Source organism: Papio anubis, chromosome 10 (genome assembly GCF_008728515.1).
Source record: "Papio anubis isolate 15944 chromosome 10, Panubis1.0, whole genome shotgun sequence".
Taxonomy (NCBI): Eukaryota; Metazoa; Chordata; class Mammalia; order Primates; family Cercopithecidae; genus Papio; species Papio anubis.
Window position 1 is genome coordinate 87073398 of NC_044985.1, and position 20211 is coordinate 87093608.

Consider the following 20211-nt stretch of genomic DNA (forward strand, 5'->3'; position numbering starts at 1 on the left):
CTGTCACCCAGGCTGCAGTGCAGTGGCGCAATCCCCACTCACTGCAACCTCTGCCTCTCAGGCTCAAGGGATTCTCTGGCTAATTTTTGTTTTTAGTAGAAATCGGGTTTCACCATGTTGACCATGCTGGTTTCAAATTCTTGACCTCAAGTGATCCACCCGCCTCACCCTCCCAAAGTGCTGGGATTATAGGCCACCTAGCCCTGAAAGTAATGTTTTGAAATCCAGATTATCTCTTCTTCCTTCCTTCCTCCCTCCATTCCCTCCCCCCACAACCTTCCCTTATTTTTAAGTTATGTCCTGAATTTATATTGGTTTAAATACAAAACTTAATTTCCATAATATCAGTTATAAAAATGCAATTACATTAGGAATAACAGACTTCCTTGTAATTTTATTCTACCTTATTATTTAAAAATAAGACCTATGTGTCTTAATCTCCAAAAGTTATGTTCTAACTTAAAGTGGTGTTTCCCTTACATTGAGTTGTCCTGTTTGTTTCCTTATATTTTTTTCTAGTTAAATCACATTCATGGCTGGGCACAGTGGCTCACGCCTGTAATCCCAGAACTTGGGAGGCTGAGGCAGGCGGATCACCTGAGGTCAGGAGTTCAAGACTAGCCTGGCCAACATGGCAAAACCCTGTCTGTACTAAAAATACAAAAATTGGCTGGACATGGTGGCTCATGCCTGTAATCCCAGCACTTTGGGAGACTGAGGCGGGTGGATCACGAGGTGAGGCGATCAAGACCATCCTCGCTAACACGGTGAAACCGCTTCTGTACTGAACATACAAAAAAATTAGCCAGGCATGGTGGCAGGTGCCTGTAGTCCCAGCTACTCAGGAGGCTGAGGCAGGAGAATGGTGTGAACCCGGGAGGTGGAGCTTGCAATGAGCTGAGATCACGCCACTGCACTCCAGCCTGGGCGACAGAGCAAGACTCCATCTCAAAAAAATAAAAATAAATAAAAATAAAAATACAAAAATTAGCCAGGCATGGTAGTGGGGACCTGTAATCCAAGCTACTCAAGAGACTGAGGCAGGAGAATTGCTTGAACCCAAGAGACAGAGGTTGCAGTGAGCTGAGATTGTGCCACTGCACTTCAGCCTGGACAACAGAGCAAGACTCTGTCTCAAAAAAATTAAAATTAAAATAAAATTCAAAAATCATGGCCCAGTGCAGTGGCTCACACCTGTAATCCCAGCACTTTGGGAGGCCAAGGCGGGCGGATCACGAGGTCAGGAGATTGAGACCATCCTGGCTAACACAGTGAAACTCCATCTCTACTAAAAATACAAAAAATTAGCTGGGTGTGGTGGCGGGCGCCTGTAGTCCCAGCTACTCGGGAGGCTGAGGCAGGAGAATGGCGTGAACCTGGGAGGCAGAGCTTGCAGTGAGCCAAGATCAATACCACTGCACTCCAGCCTGGGCAACAGATCGAGACTCCATCTCAAAAAAAAAAAAAAAAAAAAAATCACACTCTGTGTTGAGGATCAAATTACACCATATATTTGAAAACTATTTAAAATGTTGTAATTATTATCATTGTATCTTTGTCTTCCTCAACTAGAATACAACTTCATGAGATTAGGGAAAATGTCTTTTTTTCTTTCTTATCCCACATAGTACTGTTATGTTTTGCAAGAAGCATATTCTCAGCAAATTAATATCGAACAATAAAGTTTTATAGCTAGAGTATGAGAATTAGCCTTCGTTTTCTATATACACACTGAGTTGCAATCACTTGTCTTTCTGAAGAATCTAGATTGGCTAAGCTCACAGGTATTGCACTTGGAAGCTGACAAAACCAGCATGCTTGCTTTGGTTCAAATGGAGAACAGTCATCCTAAGTGTTGTTAGATACACACTTATCTGCCTGATTTATCTCCTATGCGTCACCTTGTGTAGGACATCCCTGGTTTAAGTTTATTTCTGATATTCCTAGTCCTGGCATATCCTGTCTAGTTTTTTACTAGACTTTAAACTTTAAGGCTGCCATTTACAAAATTGCCAATTTTATTAAATTGTCTTTGAAATCCAAGATTTAAGCATTTTTCATACTTTCACTGATCTCAACTTTTTTTTGCTTAGCACTTGAGATTGTTGTGTATATTCTATTTTATGAAAAATATTACAGTGAGGTAACGTATTTTCTGCAAGTCTATCGTTTATTAATAGACATTTCAAATAGGACATTTGGGACTAAGTTTTTATTTCTTTTTTAGAGAGGTTTAAAAAGAACAGTTTGTATCAGTGTAAGTGATCTTTTAAGGAACAGTCTGATACTTAATTGTGTTTACAGAACTCAGCGCAGTATGAATGGTCCTTTTGCTCCCGGGCTAGAGGTCACTTCTAAGCTATTTGTAGTATCACATGATGCAAAGTTGCTCTTCAGCGCTGGATACTGGGATAATAGCATTCAAGTGATGTCACTTACAAAAGGCAAAATTATCTCACACATCATCCGGCATATGGGTAAGCATTAGCTTTTTTTCCAAAAACGCTCAAAATTTTTATTTTTTTCTTAACTGTAAAAGTAGTACATGCTCCTCGTAAAGAGCATTAAATTTTACCTTTTAAGCTTAGTGAACTTTTTTATTGTGTAAGATTATAAATATATGCTTTCTATAGGAGTGCCTCATGTATTTTGGGTATAATAAAGCACCATATAAATTAGATACAGCTTCATAGCATCTGGAAATGTTAGGCTAAGTTTTTTTTTTTTTTAAATGAATGATAAAAGTAAGAATTTTAAGACAAAATGGTAACAAAATCTGCTGTCATTAAATAAGACATCAACTGCCCTCTTACTATGTTAACAGTTAAACATGAGAGTGATAAAATTGTTGAATGTAGTTTTAATCTGCTACTTCTTAGTGTATCAATCTTCAATATAAGAATAAAACATTGAGTAAATTTTTTTCTAATAAACCTGTTGGGGAAGGAAAATGGAGTCTGCTGCTAATTCTGTACCAGTCAATCCTAAGATATCACTTACCTCAGCTGTTTGCAGTTTAGGAAAAGTATATTTGTATCGTGAATTTATAGTATAGTACGTGCAGTTTTTCTAAGGACATATATTCTATAGGATTACAGTTCCCAATGGCAGTAGAAGGTGAATGGGGATGAGAAGGCAAAGAAGCATATGAAAATTAACTGGGGATCTATCTCAAACTATCTAACCTCCTCCCAAGATTGTGGTAGTCATTCCCCACGCCGCATGTCTACTTCTCATGCTCAGAGGAGGGTAATTTCAAAGAAAGCTCTCCAAGGTGATTTTGATTCTGCTGCTTTCCTGTGGCTCTCTTCCCCAATGCTTTTCCAGTACCATGCCTACATTCCTCCCTGTTGGCATGACTGATTTAGGAATAGTTTGAACATTAACAAAAATTGCTCTTAAAGTTCTATTTTAGCAAAACGAGGCATTTCATTTTATTTAATTCCTTTTCTTACAGATATTGTGACTTGCTTAGCTACAGATTACTGTGGAATACATTTGATTTCTGGTTCCAGAGATACTACATGTATGATATGGCAAATAACACAACAGGTAGTCACACATTTAAATGTTCTTGATTTAGATCAGAGATTGACCCTGAAAATACTAGCAAAATGTTCTACTAGGACATCGAATTGTTTTCTGATAGTGACTGAGTTCCTTTGTATTCTTTTTACCCACATTTTGTCCTGTCCAAGTCACCACATTTTTTCCTAGGTTCACTGTCTGATTCATTACCTTATTCCCTATTGCTTTCCAAAGATTCTTCCTTCTTACCTCTCCCAGGAAAACAGTAATTATTTTTATTGTCTTTTAGCATAGTAACATTTTACTTTCTTTCTTGTGGGACTACTAGAAATTATAGATTTATGGTTTTCATCAACCTGATTGCATTCTTATAATAATATGGGTCCAGGAAGTATCGTTTTTGTTAAATAGCTTCTGTTTTGTTTTTTTTTCTTTTTTTGAGATGGAGTCTCGCTCTGTCACACAGGCCAAAGTGCAATGGCATGATCTCAGCTCACTGCAACCTCCACCTCCCAGGTTCAAGCAATTCTCCTGCCTCAGCCTCCCATGTAGCTGGGATTACAGGCACGTGCCACCACACCTGGCTTTTTTTACTTTTTCTTTTTTCTTTTTTCTTTTTTTTTTTTGTATTTTTAGCAGAAATGGGGTTTCACCATGTTGGCCAGGCTGGTCTCAAACTCCCGACCTTCAGTGATCCGCCTGCCTCAGCCCCCCAAAGTGCTGGGATTGTAGGCGTGAGCCACTGCAACTGGCCAGCTTCTATGTCTTCTGAATTGTCTTAACAGGCTCTCTCCCACTACAAATTTATAAAAAGTATCTAGAAATTTTCTTCCATTTAAAAAACCTAGCTGAGCATGGTGGGACATGCCTGTAGTCCTAGCTATAATACGTGGGAGGCTGAGATGGGAAATAAATAAATATTACAATCTTTAATTTATTGATTGATTGAGCCAGGGAAGCAGAGGCTACAGTGAGCTGAGATCCTGCCACTGCACTCCAGCCTGGGTGACTGAGCAAGATCCTATCTCAAAAAACAAATTTGTTTTCTTCTAATTTTTTTTTGTTTTATTTCTTATATTACAATCTTTAAATTATTGATAACTTATTTATCTACATTGGATAAGGCTTTGTTTACTTCTGAATAGAAAGCATTACACTTAAAGTGTAATGGTCCCAGCTAGTCTTATATAGGTGTTTATTCTTACATATGAACTTACGTTTTAACCATACCCTCTTTTGTTTTTTGTTTCGTTTTGTTTGTTTTTTTGAGACAGAGTCTTGCTCTGTCACGCGTCCTGCTAGACTGCAGTGGCGCGACCTTGGCTCACTGCAGCCTCCACCTCCTGGGTTCAAGCGATTCTCCTGCCTCAGTCTCCCCAGTAGCTGGGACTACAAGCATACACTACCACGCCCAACTGATTTTTGTATTTTTAGTAGAGACAAGGTTTCACTATGTTGGCCAGGACGGTCTCGAACTCTTGACCTCATGATCCGCCTGCCTCGGCCTCCCAAAGCACTGGGATTACAGGCATGAGCCACTGCGCCTGGCCCCATACCCTCTTTTTAAAAAAAAAAAAAGAAAACAAAACTCCATTTTAGCCTTACTGAAATTGTATTCAATTTATGTGTTAATTTGGTTTGGGATTTTGTTTTGTTTTTTGTTTGTTTGTTTTTGAGGTAGGGTCTCACTCTGTCATCCATGCTGGAGTGCAGTGGCACAATCATGGCTCATTGCAGGCTTGACCTCCCAGGCTCAAGCAATCCTCACTTCTCAGCCTCCCAAGTAGCTGGGACTCCAGGCATGCACCACCACGCCTGGCTAGTTTTTGTATTTTTAGTGAGACAAAATGATTGTCTCTGCCATGTTACCCAGGATGGTCTCGAACTCCTTGGCTCAAGCGATCTGCCCACCTCCGCCTCCCGATAATTTGGTATATTTTTATAGTTATTTATTTACAGAAATAGGAAGTGTCTTTCCATGTTTGTTTCAGGTCCTTTTTATGTCCTTTGATAAAATTTCTTTCTTTTTCATTTAGAGCCTATACCTTGTGATACTTACTTCAAATTATCGGCCGGGCGCGGTGGCTCAAGCCTGTAATCCCAGCACTTTGGGAGGCCAAAACGGGTGGATCACGAGGTCAGGAGATCGAGACCATCCTGGCTAACACGGTGAAACCCCGTCTCTACTAAAAAAATACAAAAAAATAGCTGGGCGAGGTGGTGGGCGCCTGTAGTCCCAGCTACTTGGGAGGCTGAGGCAGGAGAATGGCGTGAACCCGGGAGGCGGAGCTTGCAGTGAGCTGAGATCCAGCCACTGCACTCCAGCCTGGGCGACAGAGCAAGACTCCGTCTCAAAAAAAAAAAAAAAAAAAAAAACCAAATTATCATGTTTTCTATTACTATTTTTAGTGGGATTTTAAAATCATTTTTGTTTCTGATTATTGTTAATATAAAGAAAAGCTATATAGTGATTTGACTATAAGTTACTTTGCCAAATCCTCTTATCATCTCTCATGGTTGTTAGTATTTCTTGGATTTCCTGAAAATAAGATAAGGGAGATAATACAATCATGTGATCTGAAAATAAAAGTGATTTGCTTTATCTTTTCTAATATACTAATTATTTCATTTTCTTACCATATTACATTATTAGCTAATACAATAAGGTAAGCAAAATTATAGTGAGCATCCCCGCCTTCATCTAATTTTGATGAAAATGCCTTCGCAATGTTACCATTTAGTATAGTATTTGCTGTTAGGTTTCACTAGTTGTGTTTTTCACATTTAAGTGAAAACACTGCCATTATTTTTTTCTTTTGGTAACTTTATAGTTTTAATGAAATTTCAAACTTGTAAAAAATTTGCAAAAGTAGTATATTTTATATCATGTGTCTTAACAGTCTCTTTTAGTATCTCCCTCTTACAACATCTTATTTTTTTTAACCATTTAAAAGTTGGAGACATCGGCCGGGCGCGGTGGCTCAAGCCTGTAATCCCAGCACTTTGGGAGGCCAAGACGGGCGGATCACGAGGTCAGGAGATCGAGACCATGCTGGCTAACACGGTGAAACCCCGTCTCTACTAAAAAATACAAAAAATTAGCCGGGCGAGGTGGCGGGCGCCTGTGGTCCCAGCTACTCGGGAGGCTGAGGCGGGAGAATGGCGTGAACCCGGGAGGCGGAGCTTGCAGTGAGCTGAGATCCGGCCACTGCACTCCAGCCTGGGCGACAGAGCGAGACTCTGTCTCAAAAAAAAAAAAAAAAAAAATTTGGAGACATCATATGCCTATACCCCTAAATAGGTTAGTGTGTATTTTCTAGTAACAAAGACAATCTTGTACATAAACCCAGCGAAGTTACCAAAATCAGAATGCTTAACATTTATAAAATACCATTAGCTAATCCACAGTCCATGTTCTAATTTTATATTTCCAATAATGTTCTTTACAGGTGTTTTTCCCCATTTATCTTATTTATAGTTTTTCTTTTACCTTTTCTTGATGTAATGTATTATATATGTTGAGAAATTTCCTAGGTTTGAACCATCCTTGAATTTTTATAATAAACCCACATAATTTATGGTATATTGTTATTACACTTTACTGATGTATCTTATTAGCTAGTACTTTAATGATTTCTCTACTCTTAAGTAAAATAGATATTTTTGTTCTGTCTTTATCATGTTTAGTATGGGGATATGCAGTCTTTACCAAATAAATTTAGGAAGGGCTCCTCTTTCTCTAGAACTGGAATTACTTCCATAAGGAATTACCTGAGTTTTGAAAGTTAAATATAGTGCACTAAGCACTCAGACTGATACTCACAGGGGAAGACAGATGTGTCACAGGTAGCAGAGTGTCAAGGGGAATTAATGTACACCGCATGGAACAGGTAGAAGGTCTGGGCAGAGTTGTCTAGGATAATCACAAATACAAATAGCAACTATTCAAATAAAACAAATAACATACAAATGTGTATGCTAAAGACAAAGCATGCTAAAGACGTGAAGAAAGAGTCTTCTGGAAGATGACTCAGAGAGCAATTTTTGCAATACAATTGTGTTACTAGGAAAACATAAGAATGGCAGTTCAATAAAATGGAAGATCAAAGATGAAATGATAAAATAGCATTATAAGATGAAAACGAAGGTTGCAGAAGAATCAAGCTGAGATTAAAACCAATACCATTATATGCCCCGTAAATATATATACCTACTGTGTACCCACAAATGTTTTTTCAAAGGGCTGCAGCCAAGACCTATAAAAAAATACCATTACAAACGCAAACAAACCTAAAGCAGAAACTGCAAGAAAGAGATTTGATGTGGCTGCAAATGAAATTAGTAGCATGGAAAAAAAGATGTAATCAAAGTGAATGCCAATAAAAAAGTAACTTTAAAGCAGTTAGAGAAAGAATGATAGCTATAAAAATCAAAGACAGTCAGCATAAAGAAAATTGATGTCCCTGAAGCAGCGATCCCAGTAAATGGAAACATTGTTCAGCCAGGCGTGGTGGCTCATGCCTGTAATCCCAGCACCTTGGGAGGCTGAGGCGGAAGGATTGCTTGAGTCCCGGAGTTCAAGACCAGCCTGGGCAACATGGCAAGACTCTCATCTCGACAAAAAAATTTAAAATTAGCCAGGCATGGTGGTACATTCCTGTGGTCCCAGCTACTCAGGGAGGCTAAGGTGGGAGGATCACTTGAGTCCAGGAGGTCGAGGCTACAATGAACCATGTTCATGCCACTGTACTCCATCCTGGGCAACAGAATGAGACCCTGTCTCAAAAAAATAAAGTTATTCAGAGATATAACACAAAAAGTTTATTTGAAGTTAAGGAAGAATAAATCTGTAGATTAAAAGGAGAAATAACATACTTGGAAAAATTAATCCAAGACTGTCAACACTGCAACAATTTATGTTAAGGTTTTGAGCTTAGTTAAGTTTTTGAGATGGAGAATAATTCAGAAATCCAAGTAGAAATGTAAGAATGAGTACTATTATGAATAGACTCAGTGGTATGTACCTAGTTGCAATGTTAGTTTGTGATTAGAAGGTTTAAATGAACCTTCATTTAAATGTGATTAGAAGGTAAAATAAACCTTATGAAAAACAGAAAACAAGAAACCACCTTTACCTTTGCTTTTCTCTTTTATTATTAGGGAGGTGTTCCTGTGGGCTTAGCATCTAAACCTTTTCAGATTCTTTATGGACACACCGATGAGGTATTGAGTGTCGGCATCAGCACTGAGCTAGACATGACAGTGTCGGGATCAAGGGTAAGATTTCACCTTTAAGAAATACTAATTAATTTATCTACAAATTTATTACCAACATTTATAACTAAAATGTTTTTCAGAGGAATTGATAAAAGTATAGAAATGTTATACCATATTTGTATAGGACTTTGCAAAAGTAGAATAGACCTTGCAAAATAAAAAGCTGAATGCCATTTTGGGATTTTATTCATTTTATTATTTAAGGGAAGAGGGCATTCTAGGAAATAAAATACTATTTGAAATTTCAAAGTTGGAATTTTTCCTAAGGTGCATATATCCTTGATGGAATAATCATGTTCTTGGTTCCTTTCCGACATTTCTTTATCTGGCCCACTCTACTTTTATTCCTTTTTGCTGTTGTTTTTCTTTGTCTTTTTCATTTTCTGATATATCCTGTGTGTAGGATGGAACGGTGATTATACATACCATTCAGAAAGGTCAGTACATGAGGACTTTACGACCACCTTGTGAGAGTTCTCTGTTCCTGACCATTCCTAATTTGGCTATATCTTGGGAAGGACATATTGTTATCTACTCCAGCATTGAAGAAAAGACCACCCTCAAGGTACATGACCTTTCATGCAATAGAGGTAGACTCCCAATAGTGTATCTTTCCCTCCCCACATTATAGAGGAGGTTTATTGAAGAAGGAAAAAACACCATATTTTAAAGAGGATGTTTTTCTTTCATCATTCAGTTGTTTGTTTCTTAACATTAGATGGACTTCTACCACAATCGTAGCCTCACATTAGTATTTTATTGTTGGGATTTTTATTGACTTGTATAATATATGATTTCAGAATAATTTCTGATTATGTAGGATTTTTTAAGCTTAAGTGGAAATTGGAAATGATAGCCAACTGAAATTCCTTTTGCATAAGGCAGGATATAAATAAACAAGCCCTCAATTTTGTATTTGTTTCCTTTCAGTGACATCACTATTTAATTAATTAATGTATGTGTATATGTGTGTGTATGTGTGTGTGTATGTGTGTGTGTATGTGTGTGTGTATATATATATATGTGTATATATATATATATTTTTGAGACGGAGTCTTGCTCTGTCACCCAGGCAGGAGTGCAGTGGCGCTATCTTGGCTCACTGCAAGCTCCGCCTCCCGGGTTCACGCCACTCTCCTGCCTCAGCCTCCCGAATAGCTGGGACTACAGTACAGGGGCCCGCCACCACACCCGGCTAATTTTTTGTATTTATAGTAGAGACGGGGTTTCACCGTTGTTAGCCTGGATGGTCTCGATCTCCTGACCTTGTGATTCGCCCACCTCGGCCTCCCAAAGTGCTGGGATAATAGGCATGAGCCACCGTGCCCGGCCTTTTTTTTTTTTTTTTTTTTTTTTTTTTGAGACAAGAGTCTCGCTCTGTTGCCCAGGCTGGAGTGCAGTGGCACAATCAGTGATACAATTATAGCTCACTTTGGCCTCAAAATCCTGGGCTTAACTGATCCTTCCGCCTCAGCCCCCTCAGTAGCTAGGACTACTGGCATGTGCTACCACACCTGGCTAGTTTTTTTTAATTTTTGGTAGAGACAAGGTCTCCCTTTGTTGCCTAGGCTGGTCTCAAACCCCTGGGCTCAAGTGATCCTCCTGCTTTCGACTCCCAAAGCACTGGGATTACAGACATGAGCCATCATGACCAGCCTAAGCTTTTTCAATATTAAGAATTTTTGGGGGCCAGGAGTAGTGGCTCACACCTATAATCCCAGCACTTTGGGAGGCTGAGGCGGGTGGATCATCTGAGGTCAGGAGTTCCAGACCAGCCTGGCCAACATGGTGAAACCCCATCTCTTCTAAAAATACAAAAATTGGCTGGGCATGGTGGCGCATGCCTGTAGTCCCAGTAACTAGGGAGGCTGAGACAGGAGAATTGCTTGAACCCGGGAGGCCAATGTTGCAGTGAGCCGAGTTTATGCCAGTGCACTCCAGCCTGGGCAACAGAGCAAGACTCCACCTCAAAAAAAAAAAAAAAAAAAAAAAAAAAGGGCCAGGCATGGTGGCTCATACGTGTAATCCCAGCACTTTGGGAGGCCGAGGCAGGCAGATCGTGAGGTCAGGAGATCGAGACCATCCTGGCTAAACAGTGAAACCCCATCTCTACTAAAAATACAAAAAACAAAATGAGTCGGGCATGGTGGTGGGCACCTGTAGTCCCAGCTACTCAGGAGGCTGAGTTAGGAGAATGGTGTGAACCTGGGAGGCAGAGCTTGCAGTGAGCCAAGATTGCGCCACTGCACTGTAGCCTGGTCGACAGAGCGAGACTCCATCTCAAAAGAAAAGGAATTCTTTTCTTTTGTTTTAAGAATGTAGGGTGTTGGGGAGGGCTGAATGAGATTTTAATTCTTTGGAGAGAGTGAGATTTCTCGTTTAATATTTACTTGGCAATCTGATTTGAAATCACTTTAATAATATTGTCTACACACTTGGTCTTTAAATATAGCCATATTTTTATCCCAGAATTTTAAACCAAATAATTATTCTGTTATAGTCAGAGTTTTAACTGGTAATATAAAAACTCAGTTTTTATTTGAAATTGTTAAATTTTCCTTAATTCTTTGCAGGATAAGAATGCATTACATCTGTTTTCTATAAATGGCAAGTATCTAGGGTCTCAAATCCTGAAGGAACAAGTATCAGATATATGTATAATTGGAGAACACATTGTCACAGGCAGCTTACAAGGATTCCTGTCTATAAGAGATCTCCACAGGTAAGTAATAAAAACCAATGAAGTATCACTTAAGAAAAGGTGGCAGTACTTCTAGTCTAGAGTGAAAATCAGGATCTAAGATTTCTAATCTTTTGGTTTATCATTTATTACAAAAATTTGTCTTTTAGCAAGTATAAAAAATTGGAGAAGCTAAAGTATTCCTGGACTCATAAATGAAGTATATATATACATTTTTTATTATATAGAAAATTTTACATTATATATATTTTACCACAATTAAAAAATTTTTTAGGCTGGGCACAGTGGCTCCTGCCTGTAATCCCAGCACTTTGGGAGGTCAAAGAGGGAGGAATGCTTGAGCCCAGGAGTTTAAGACCAACCTGGGCACATAGCAAGACCTCATCTCTACTAAAAATAAAAGCTTTAAAAATTAGCTGAACATGGTGGCATGTGCCTGTGTTCCCAGCTACTTGGGAGGCTGAGGTGGAAGGATTGCTTGAGCCCAGGTCACAGCTGCAGTAAGCTGTGATCATAGCACTGCACTCCAGCCTGGACAACAGAGCAAGACCCTGTCTCAAAAGAAATGTTTTAAATATGTAGAGCTAGAAAAAAATGTTCATAGTACCAAGTCTGAATTATGGATTTGGAAATTTGTTCAAATGATGGTTTGAATTTTTATAAAGTTTTTTAATTGTAGTAAACTAAACTAGAGTATATTTAACATATTTATGCATGTGTGTATATAAAATTGGTAGGGGGATCTATTGTCATTCGATCTAGTGAAGGAGAGAGATATTGGAGTAGTGGATATGTGTTTTTGTTTTGTTTTGTTTTGTTTTTTGAGACTGAGTCTTGCTCTGTCACCTAGGCTGGAGTGCAGTGGCATGATATTGGCTCACTGCAACCTCTGCCTCAGGTTCAAGTGATTCTCCTGCCTCAGCCTCCACGTTAGCTGGGAATATAGGTGCATACCACCATGCCCAGCTAATTTTTGTATTTTTAGTAGAGACAGGGTTCCACCATGTTGGCCAGGCTGGTCTCAAACTCCTGACCTCAAGTGATCCAACCACCTCAGCCTTCCCAAAGTGCTGGGATTACAGGCATGGGCCACTGCACCTGGCCCAAGATTTCTGGGCTTCTTATCCACCTCTCACTTATGAATCAACAGGGCAATAAGCATGAGAGTGCCTAGGTGCTGTGATGCTTACTCATAATAATGGTTTTTAAGGGGTTTAAGACCAATTGGAGGCTGGGTGTGGTGGCTCACGCTTATAATCGCAGTACTTTGGGAGGCTGAGGTGGGTGGATCATTTGAGGTCAGGAGTTCAAGACCAGCCTGGCCAACATAGTGAAACCCCATCTCTACTAAAAGTACAAAAATTAGCAGGATGTAGTGGCAGGCACCTGTAGTCCCAGATACTCAGGAGCCTGAGGCAGGAGAATCACTTGAACTCAGGAGGCGGAGGTTGCAGTGACCGAGATCGCACCACTGCACTCCAGCCTGGGTGACAGAGCAAGACTCCGTCTCAAAAAAAAAAGACTAGTTGGGGAAATATCAATATTTGTGTACTGTTATGAACAGTTTAAGAGCGAAATTATATGGTCCCAGTTACAGGTACAAGAAGTTTTAAAGACATTAAGGATTAGCATGGATCTGAGTAGTCAGAGGAGTCTTGATGAAGGATTAGTAGGAATTAAATGGACATGAAAAGACAGGGAGGGCCTTCTTTTGGAGATGGAGGTAGTCAATATGTGAGGAAATAAAGCACAAAGACATAGGAACAGCAATGAACTTGGTGTGTACTGTGCTGCATTTCAGGGATAAGATCAGAGCAAGACTAGAACAAATGCCCACTGAGAGTCTGAGGCTCAGAGAACAGTGACTGGTACAGGAACTTTATTTCTATCTGTTTTAGGAATAACACTAAGGATAAGAATCTAGTTAGTATCCATATAAAATCCTATCTAACTGTTGTGTTCCTTACTTTGTCTCTCACCTTCCCTCTAATCTCTCTAAAGGGAACGTAAAGACTACCTTAGATAAATGACGAATGTAATAATAAGATGTAAAAACTGAAGTAATAATAGAATGGGTTGGAAAATTGAAAAAAGAGTAAGATTCTCTAGAAAGTCAAGAAAATGTTTATATTTTAGGTTCATGTTTGCTTTATTGATATTTTGTTTGATTATATATGTTTAGAAGAAAAATAGATGTCAAAAATAGAGAAAAGATCTGCTTATCAAGTGTTTTTAAGTAATGCTATAAATACAGGCCCTTGTGTGAGTCACTTAGACTTTCTGGACACAAGTTCCCACATTGTAAAATTAGAATCCAGAACTAGATGAGCATTAATTTATTTTCCAGATATAAAATTCTGTGAATTCATTATAAATCCATGTAATTATGTCTGTATTTTTTATTTCTCTTCTAGTTTGAATCTCAGCATCAACCCATTAGCTATGCGACTGCCTATCCATTGTGTTTGTGTAACCAAAGAATGCAGCCATATTCTTGTAGGTTTAGAAGACGGCAAATTGATTGTAGTGGGTGTTGGCAAGCCTGCTGAGGTAAAACCTAGCATCAGTAATTTCATTTCTCATGCTGTTGGGGATTACTTTGGTTCTCCTTCATTCCAGCTGATTGAGAAGTTACCATTAGGGATAAACAAATTAAAACCAAATTTGATTTTTCAAAAGGCAGTAAATAAAAAGAGGATAATGTTATTATTCAAAAGTGATGTTTATATTATTATTGAAAGCCCATCTTTGGCAATTCTATCTACCACTCTATAGGAATAAGAAAATTCATTTCTTCCAAATCTAGATTCAAGACCACGACTTAGATTTTCAATGCATAAGAGCCTTTACAAAAGAATGAAATATAGGCTCAAACAATAAAACTACTTTAATTTTAACAAATATTCATCATAACTATATGTCAGTTATTTTGTAAAAGCATCATTTTTTATTTGTAACTACAAATATCCCCATATAGTGTGCTTATTCTCAGTGAGTTTCCTATAGTTAAATTTACTTGCTAATGATTTATCAATTATTGAATATTCATGTATCATAAATCTAACTCTCGCTCTTAGGAAAACTGTAGTTATACTCTAGTAACTTACTGATTCTTCCAAATAATTCATGTTATTACATAGTTAAATTAAGCATTATAATTTTTTTTTAAGTCACTGTTGGTATTTTCTGAGAAATCTAACAATATGGGATCTGTCGGGGTTATTTCAGGGGAAGAAATTACTGTCACACAGTCAGTGGCTATAATAACCTGTTAAAGATCGTAAAAAACTGTTTTATAAATATTTGAAATTTCTTTAGTCCTTATGCTTTTTTTTCAGCATATTATTTCAACAAAAAAAGTGTCATTAAATTAATATTATTGTGGCTGGGCACGGTGGCTCACGCCTGTAATCCCTGTACTTTGGGGGGCCAAGGCAAGCGGATCGTTTGAGGTCAGGAGTTCGAGACCACCCTGGCCAACGTGGTGAAACCCTGTCTCTATTAAAAATATAAAAATTAGACAGGTGTGGTGGCATACGCCAGTAATCCCAGCTACTCGGGAGGCTGAGGCAAGAGAATCACTTGAATCTGGGAATTGGAGGTTGCAGTGAGCTGGTATCATGCCACTGCACTCCAGCCTGGGTGACAGAGCAAGACTTTGTACTACAGTGTAGAATATGAACTAGATCCATATTTAGTTATGAAAAGATATTTCTATTTCAAGATCTATTTTTATCTAAAATATCAAAATCTTGATTAATACATATTTTTAATTGTGTGCCAGTTTTGGTGTTTTTTTTTTTTTTTTTTTTTGAGACGGAGTCTTGCTCTGTCGAGTGCAGTGGCCAGATCTCGGCTCACTGCAAGCTCTGCCTCCCAGGTTCACGCCATTCTCCTGCCTCAGCCTCCCGAGTAGCTGGGACTACAGGCGCCCGCCACCTCGCCCGGCTAGTTTTTTGTATTTTTTTTTTTTTTTTTAGTAGAGACGGGGTTTCACCGTGTTAGCCAGGATGGTCTCGATCTCCTGACCTCATGATCCACCCGTCTCGGCCTCCCAAAGTGCTGGGATTACAGGCTTGAACCACCGCGCCCGGCCCTGTGTACCAGTTTTATATATTATTCTATTAGAGTGAAAATCATATGTAAAAATCAGGTAAGGTAGTAGTGCTTCAGAAAATACATCTGTAAATGTAACTGCAAAGCAAGCATGCCAAAGCCACTAGTACTTTGTATAAAGCTTCTCTTTTATCACTCCAATAAATATATCCTAGAAAAGCAACCATTAGGCCGGGCGCAGTGGCTTACACCTGTAATCCCAGCACTTTGGAAGGCCAAGGTGGGGGGATCACGAGGTCAAGACATCCAGACCATCTCAGCCAACATGGTGAAACCTCATCTCTACTAAAAATACAAAAATTAGCTGGGTGTGGGCCAGGCGCAGTGGCTCACTCCCATAGTCCCAGCACTTTGGGAGGCTGAGGTGGGCAAATCACAAGGTCAAGAGATCAAGACCATCCTTGCCAACATGGTGAAACCCTGTCTCTACTAAAAATACAAAAAAAAAAAAATTAGCTGGGCATGGTGGCACGTGCCTGTAGTCCCAGCTACTCCGGAGGCAGAGGCTGAGGCAGGAGAATTGCTTGAACCAGGAAGGCAGAGGTTGCAGTCTGGTGACAGAGCAAGACTCCGTCTCAAAAAACAACAGCAACAACAACAAATGAGCTGGGTGTGGTGGTGCACGCCTGTAGTCCCAGCTACTCGGGAGGCTGAGGCAGGAGAATTGCTTGAACCCAGGAGGTGCAGGTTGCAGTGAACCGAGATTGTGCCACTGCACCTCCAGCCTGGCAACAGAGTGAGACTCCATCTCAAAAAAAAAGAAAAGTGACCATTAAAAAAGGTGGCAGGCTGGGCATGGTGACTCACGCCTGTAATCTCAGCACTTTGGGCCGGGCGCGGTGGCTCAAGCCTGTAATCCCAGCACTTTGGGAGGCCGAGGCGGGTGGATCACAAGGTCAGGAGATCGAGACTATCCTGGCTAACATGGTGAAACCCCGTCTCTACTAAAAATACAAAAAACTAGCCGGGCGCGGTAGCGGGCGCCTTTAGTCCCAGCTACTTGGGAGGCTGAGGCGGGAGAATGGCGTGAACCCGGGGGGCGGAGCTTGCAGTGAGCCGAGATCGCGCCACTGCACTCTAGCCTGGGAGACACAGTGAGACTCCGTCTCAAAAAAAAAAAATAAAAATTAATCTCAGCACTTTGGGAGGCTGAGGTGGGTGGAGCACTTGAGGCCAGGAGTTTGAGACCAGCCTGGGCAACATGTTGAAACCCTATCTCTACTAAAAATACAAAAATTAGCTGAGCATGATGGTATGCTCCTGTAGTCTCAGCTGCTCAGGAGGCTAAGGTGGGAGGACTGCCTGAGCCCAGGAGGCAGAGGTTGCAGTGAGCCGAGATTGCACCACTGCACTCCAGTGTGGGCAACAGAGTGAAACCCTGTCTCTAAAAAAAAGTGGAATCACCATTAAAAAGTAGATTGCACTTGAGAAAGTAATTACAACAAACCGTAGGGGTTTTTTGCCCCACCTGGATGTATACACTTTTAAAGGACATTTATTTATTCATTGATTTAATTAATATTTGGTTAATATTTATTACACACTGGGAAGGATGGTAGGTGATGCAAATTTAATGGTGAATGAGATGCAATTCCTGCCTTCAAGAGGCTTATGCTCTCCTTGTTTTCTACATTACTTTTTATCATTCTCTTGTTAAATATTATTTTTTGAAAGTCTTAAAATATTTTAAAATTTCATCAAAACTTTATTTTACTTTCTTCTTATACTTATGATTGGCATTAACAGTACTGCAAATTCAAGAAAAGAAAATCTCCAAACCTGTATGTCTTGTTAGCAAAATTAAGAATAATTTTGAGCCAGGTGTGGTGGCTCACACCTGTAAACCCAGCACTTTGGGAGACTGAGGTGGGAGGATTGCTTGAGCCCAGGACTTCACCAGCCTGGGCAATATAGTGAGATCTCATCTCTACAAACAAATAAAAAATTAATTAAAAATTAAAAAAAATAGTTTTGAGAAGCTGATTTTGATGAAGTAATACATATTTTTGATAATTTATAAAATAAAGGAATCTGGTAATTTTGACATAACTGGGCCATTAATTGTTTGAAATGTACACATTGACATTAGACCAAAGACAAAATAAGCATAAAAGTCTTCCATTATTATTATTGTTATTATTATGTGTGTATGTATGTGTATGAGAGAGAGACAGAGTCTCCCTGTGATGCCCAGGCTAGAATGCAGTGGCATGGTCTCGGCTCACTGCAACCTCTGCCTCTCAGGTTCAAGCAATTCTCATGCCTCAGCCTCCGAAGTGGCTGGGATTACAGGCGTGTGCCACCATGCACCATACTGGGCTAATTTTTATATTTTCAGTAGAGACGGGAGGTTGCCATTTTGGCCAGGCTGGTCTCGAACTCCTGGCCTCAAGTGATCTGCCTGCCTCTGCCTACCAAAGTGCTGGGATTACAGGCATGAGCCACCACACCTGGCCGTCTTTCTCCATTGTTAATAACCTTTAAAGTGTTAATAATTCTGCTAACAATTTGTTTCTTTTCACTCTGCAAAATCAGTATCTTATATATCATTTTTATTTTTTTTCTTAATATTTATTCTTCATTTCTTTGGATTACTTTACACAGATGCGTTCAGGTCAGCTTTCTCGAAAATTGTGGGGATCAAGCAAGCGGCTCAGCCAGATTTCAGCTGGAGAAACTGAATATAATACTCAAGATTCCAAGTGACTGTTACTTCATTTTTCTGTTATGATTACTGAAACCTTATTTATTGCTTTGTTGCTTTAACCACATCTCTCAACTCTCTGCAATGTTGCAAGGCTTTTATCCCTGAAAATCATTTACAGATAACCACAATTTGCTGTGGTATATAAACTAATTCTTGGTCTATACTAAGATGTATTTGAGAAAATACATTTGATTTGATTTAGTGGCCTATTCCTAAAGGTCATTGTATCCATTTTTAAAACAAACCTAAAATGAGAAAATTAGGTTTAAATTGCTTGTTATTCCAAATGATAAAATTTAAGATTTTTCTAATAAAAGAGTACAGATAATGGGACAGTTGAGAGAGATGGCTTTAAATACATTCTTAAGTAATCATTTTTCTATTTACTGACCACTGTAATGAAAACATACCAATTTATTTATGGAACTCCTGATTGGGGATAATATTTTAAAGGTACCTGTTGCACACTTGGATTTTCAAAACTCAGTAAAAGTTACAGGTTTGCATGGTGAGAATAAAATAAGAATATTGAAACTGGCACATTAGCTAATTCTACTGCTACTAGCATGTTACTAATGAGAAGTTACTGAATTCTATTATTGTCATTAAATAATAAAAATTGAGTAGAAAAAAGTGGAACTAGAGATACATTTTACAGATGTATTTCCTTAATGATATAATTAAGCAAAAGTGCTAATTGTGATTTTGACGGTTGGGTCTTTTAAGTAGCATTTGCAACACAATTTACATTTGCAAAGTTCAAAATTTCTTGACTCTTTCTTCACCAAGCAAATAATACCCAAATATGTTGAATTTTCACTTAGGATATCTGTGTGATTGATGAATGAATTGAAAAGATATACATAACTTAAAATAATCTTTTATATATAGTAATTTAAAATTTTCTATTTCATGTTTTAGGATTATAGCTAATTTTATTATGTAATGTTAAATGTTAAGTTGTGCTTGATTATTAAGATCTTAAAGTAAAAGTCTGATTAATTTGGAGTTCAAAGACATTGTTAAACTTAGATTTTTTGTAAGGTTATCTTTTGAGTTGGGTCAGAGAGCTTTTACAACTACCAGTGTTAATAATCTGAGATTTCATGTGTTTGGGAGAACTTGTGAATCCCTCTGAAACTGTGCAGAGATTTTGTATGTTAAATGCATTTTCAGGAAGGAATGGTTACATGGCTTTCTTTAAAGGGATCTGTGACCAGTAATAATATTAGTTTTTGTTCCACAAATCATAGATGTCCTTATATCCAACTGTCTTCTCAGTTGAATTTTAAGAGAAATTTTTCCTTTGCAATTTCGCTTTCCTGTTGACCACAGTATCCAGTGCCCTTTTCTTTATAATCTTTTGAGTGAGTAAAAAAAAATTTAAGAAATAAAGGATTCTGTTTAGGGAAACTTTTGAATAGATTCGATTTGATGTGAGTCAGGGCTAATAAAAAGCTATAGAAGAATTTTCTTTCCAATAAGTAAAAATCCTCTGTTTTATTAAGGAAAAAATACCTATGTTTTAGGTAAATAACTCTGAAATAAACTGGTACAACAATTTTAAAATAGAACATTTGTTAATGTCAAGGTATCGTAAGACTTCAGGAATTTGTATTGAAAAAAGTCTCAAAATAAGTTCAATAGCAATAATTATGATGCATAAATGAGACTGGCTTCTATTCATTTGTTTTATTTTGGGGGGCGGTGGGGGATGGGAGGTTTCAATCCAGTGCTTCACCCATGGTACCACCATGGCTATCTTTTTTTTAATCTTACAGTTTTTTAGGACATTTCAAGTCGGCAGAACTAACATGATTGATTTTTAGTTTTTAAAATACTGATTTTTTAAGAAACTTTTTCTAAATCAAAACCTACTAAG

The 20211-nt window shown here is 38.6% G+C and overlaps 1 protein-coding gene across 10 annotated transcripts in view; it reads left to right on the plus strand.

Moving 5' to 3' along the window:
- The window catches only part of NBEAL1 (neurobeachin like 1), a 205692-nt gene extending 185696 nt beyond the window's left edge, over positions 1-19996 (plus strand). For 8 of the 10 annotated variants that reach the window (XM_009182816.4, XM_009182815.4, XM_009182819.4 and 5 more), the window contains 6 exons: positions 2305-2477; positions 3458-3552; positions 8689-8805; positions 9209-9370; positions 11379-11527; positions 13921-14853. In XM_009182816.4, the coding sequence (XP_009181080.2) occupies positions 2305-2477; positions 3458-3552; positions 8689-8805; positions 9209-9370; positions 11379-11527; positions 13921-14281 (1057 nt within the window). In that variant the 3' untranslated portion in view covers positions 14282-14853. Of the gene's footprint in view, positions 1-2304; positions 2478-3457; positions 3553-8688; positions 8806-9208; positions 9371-11378; positions 11528-13920; positions 14854-18226 lie in introns of those variants that run through there. The other 2 variants (XM_009182820.4, XM_003907834.5) reach the window with 2 other exon arrangements.
- The last annotated feature ends 215 nt before the right edge of the window (positions 19997-20211 follow it).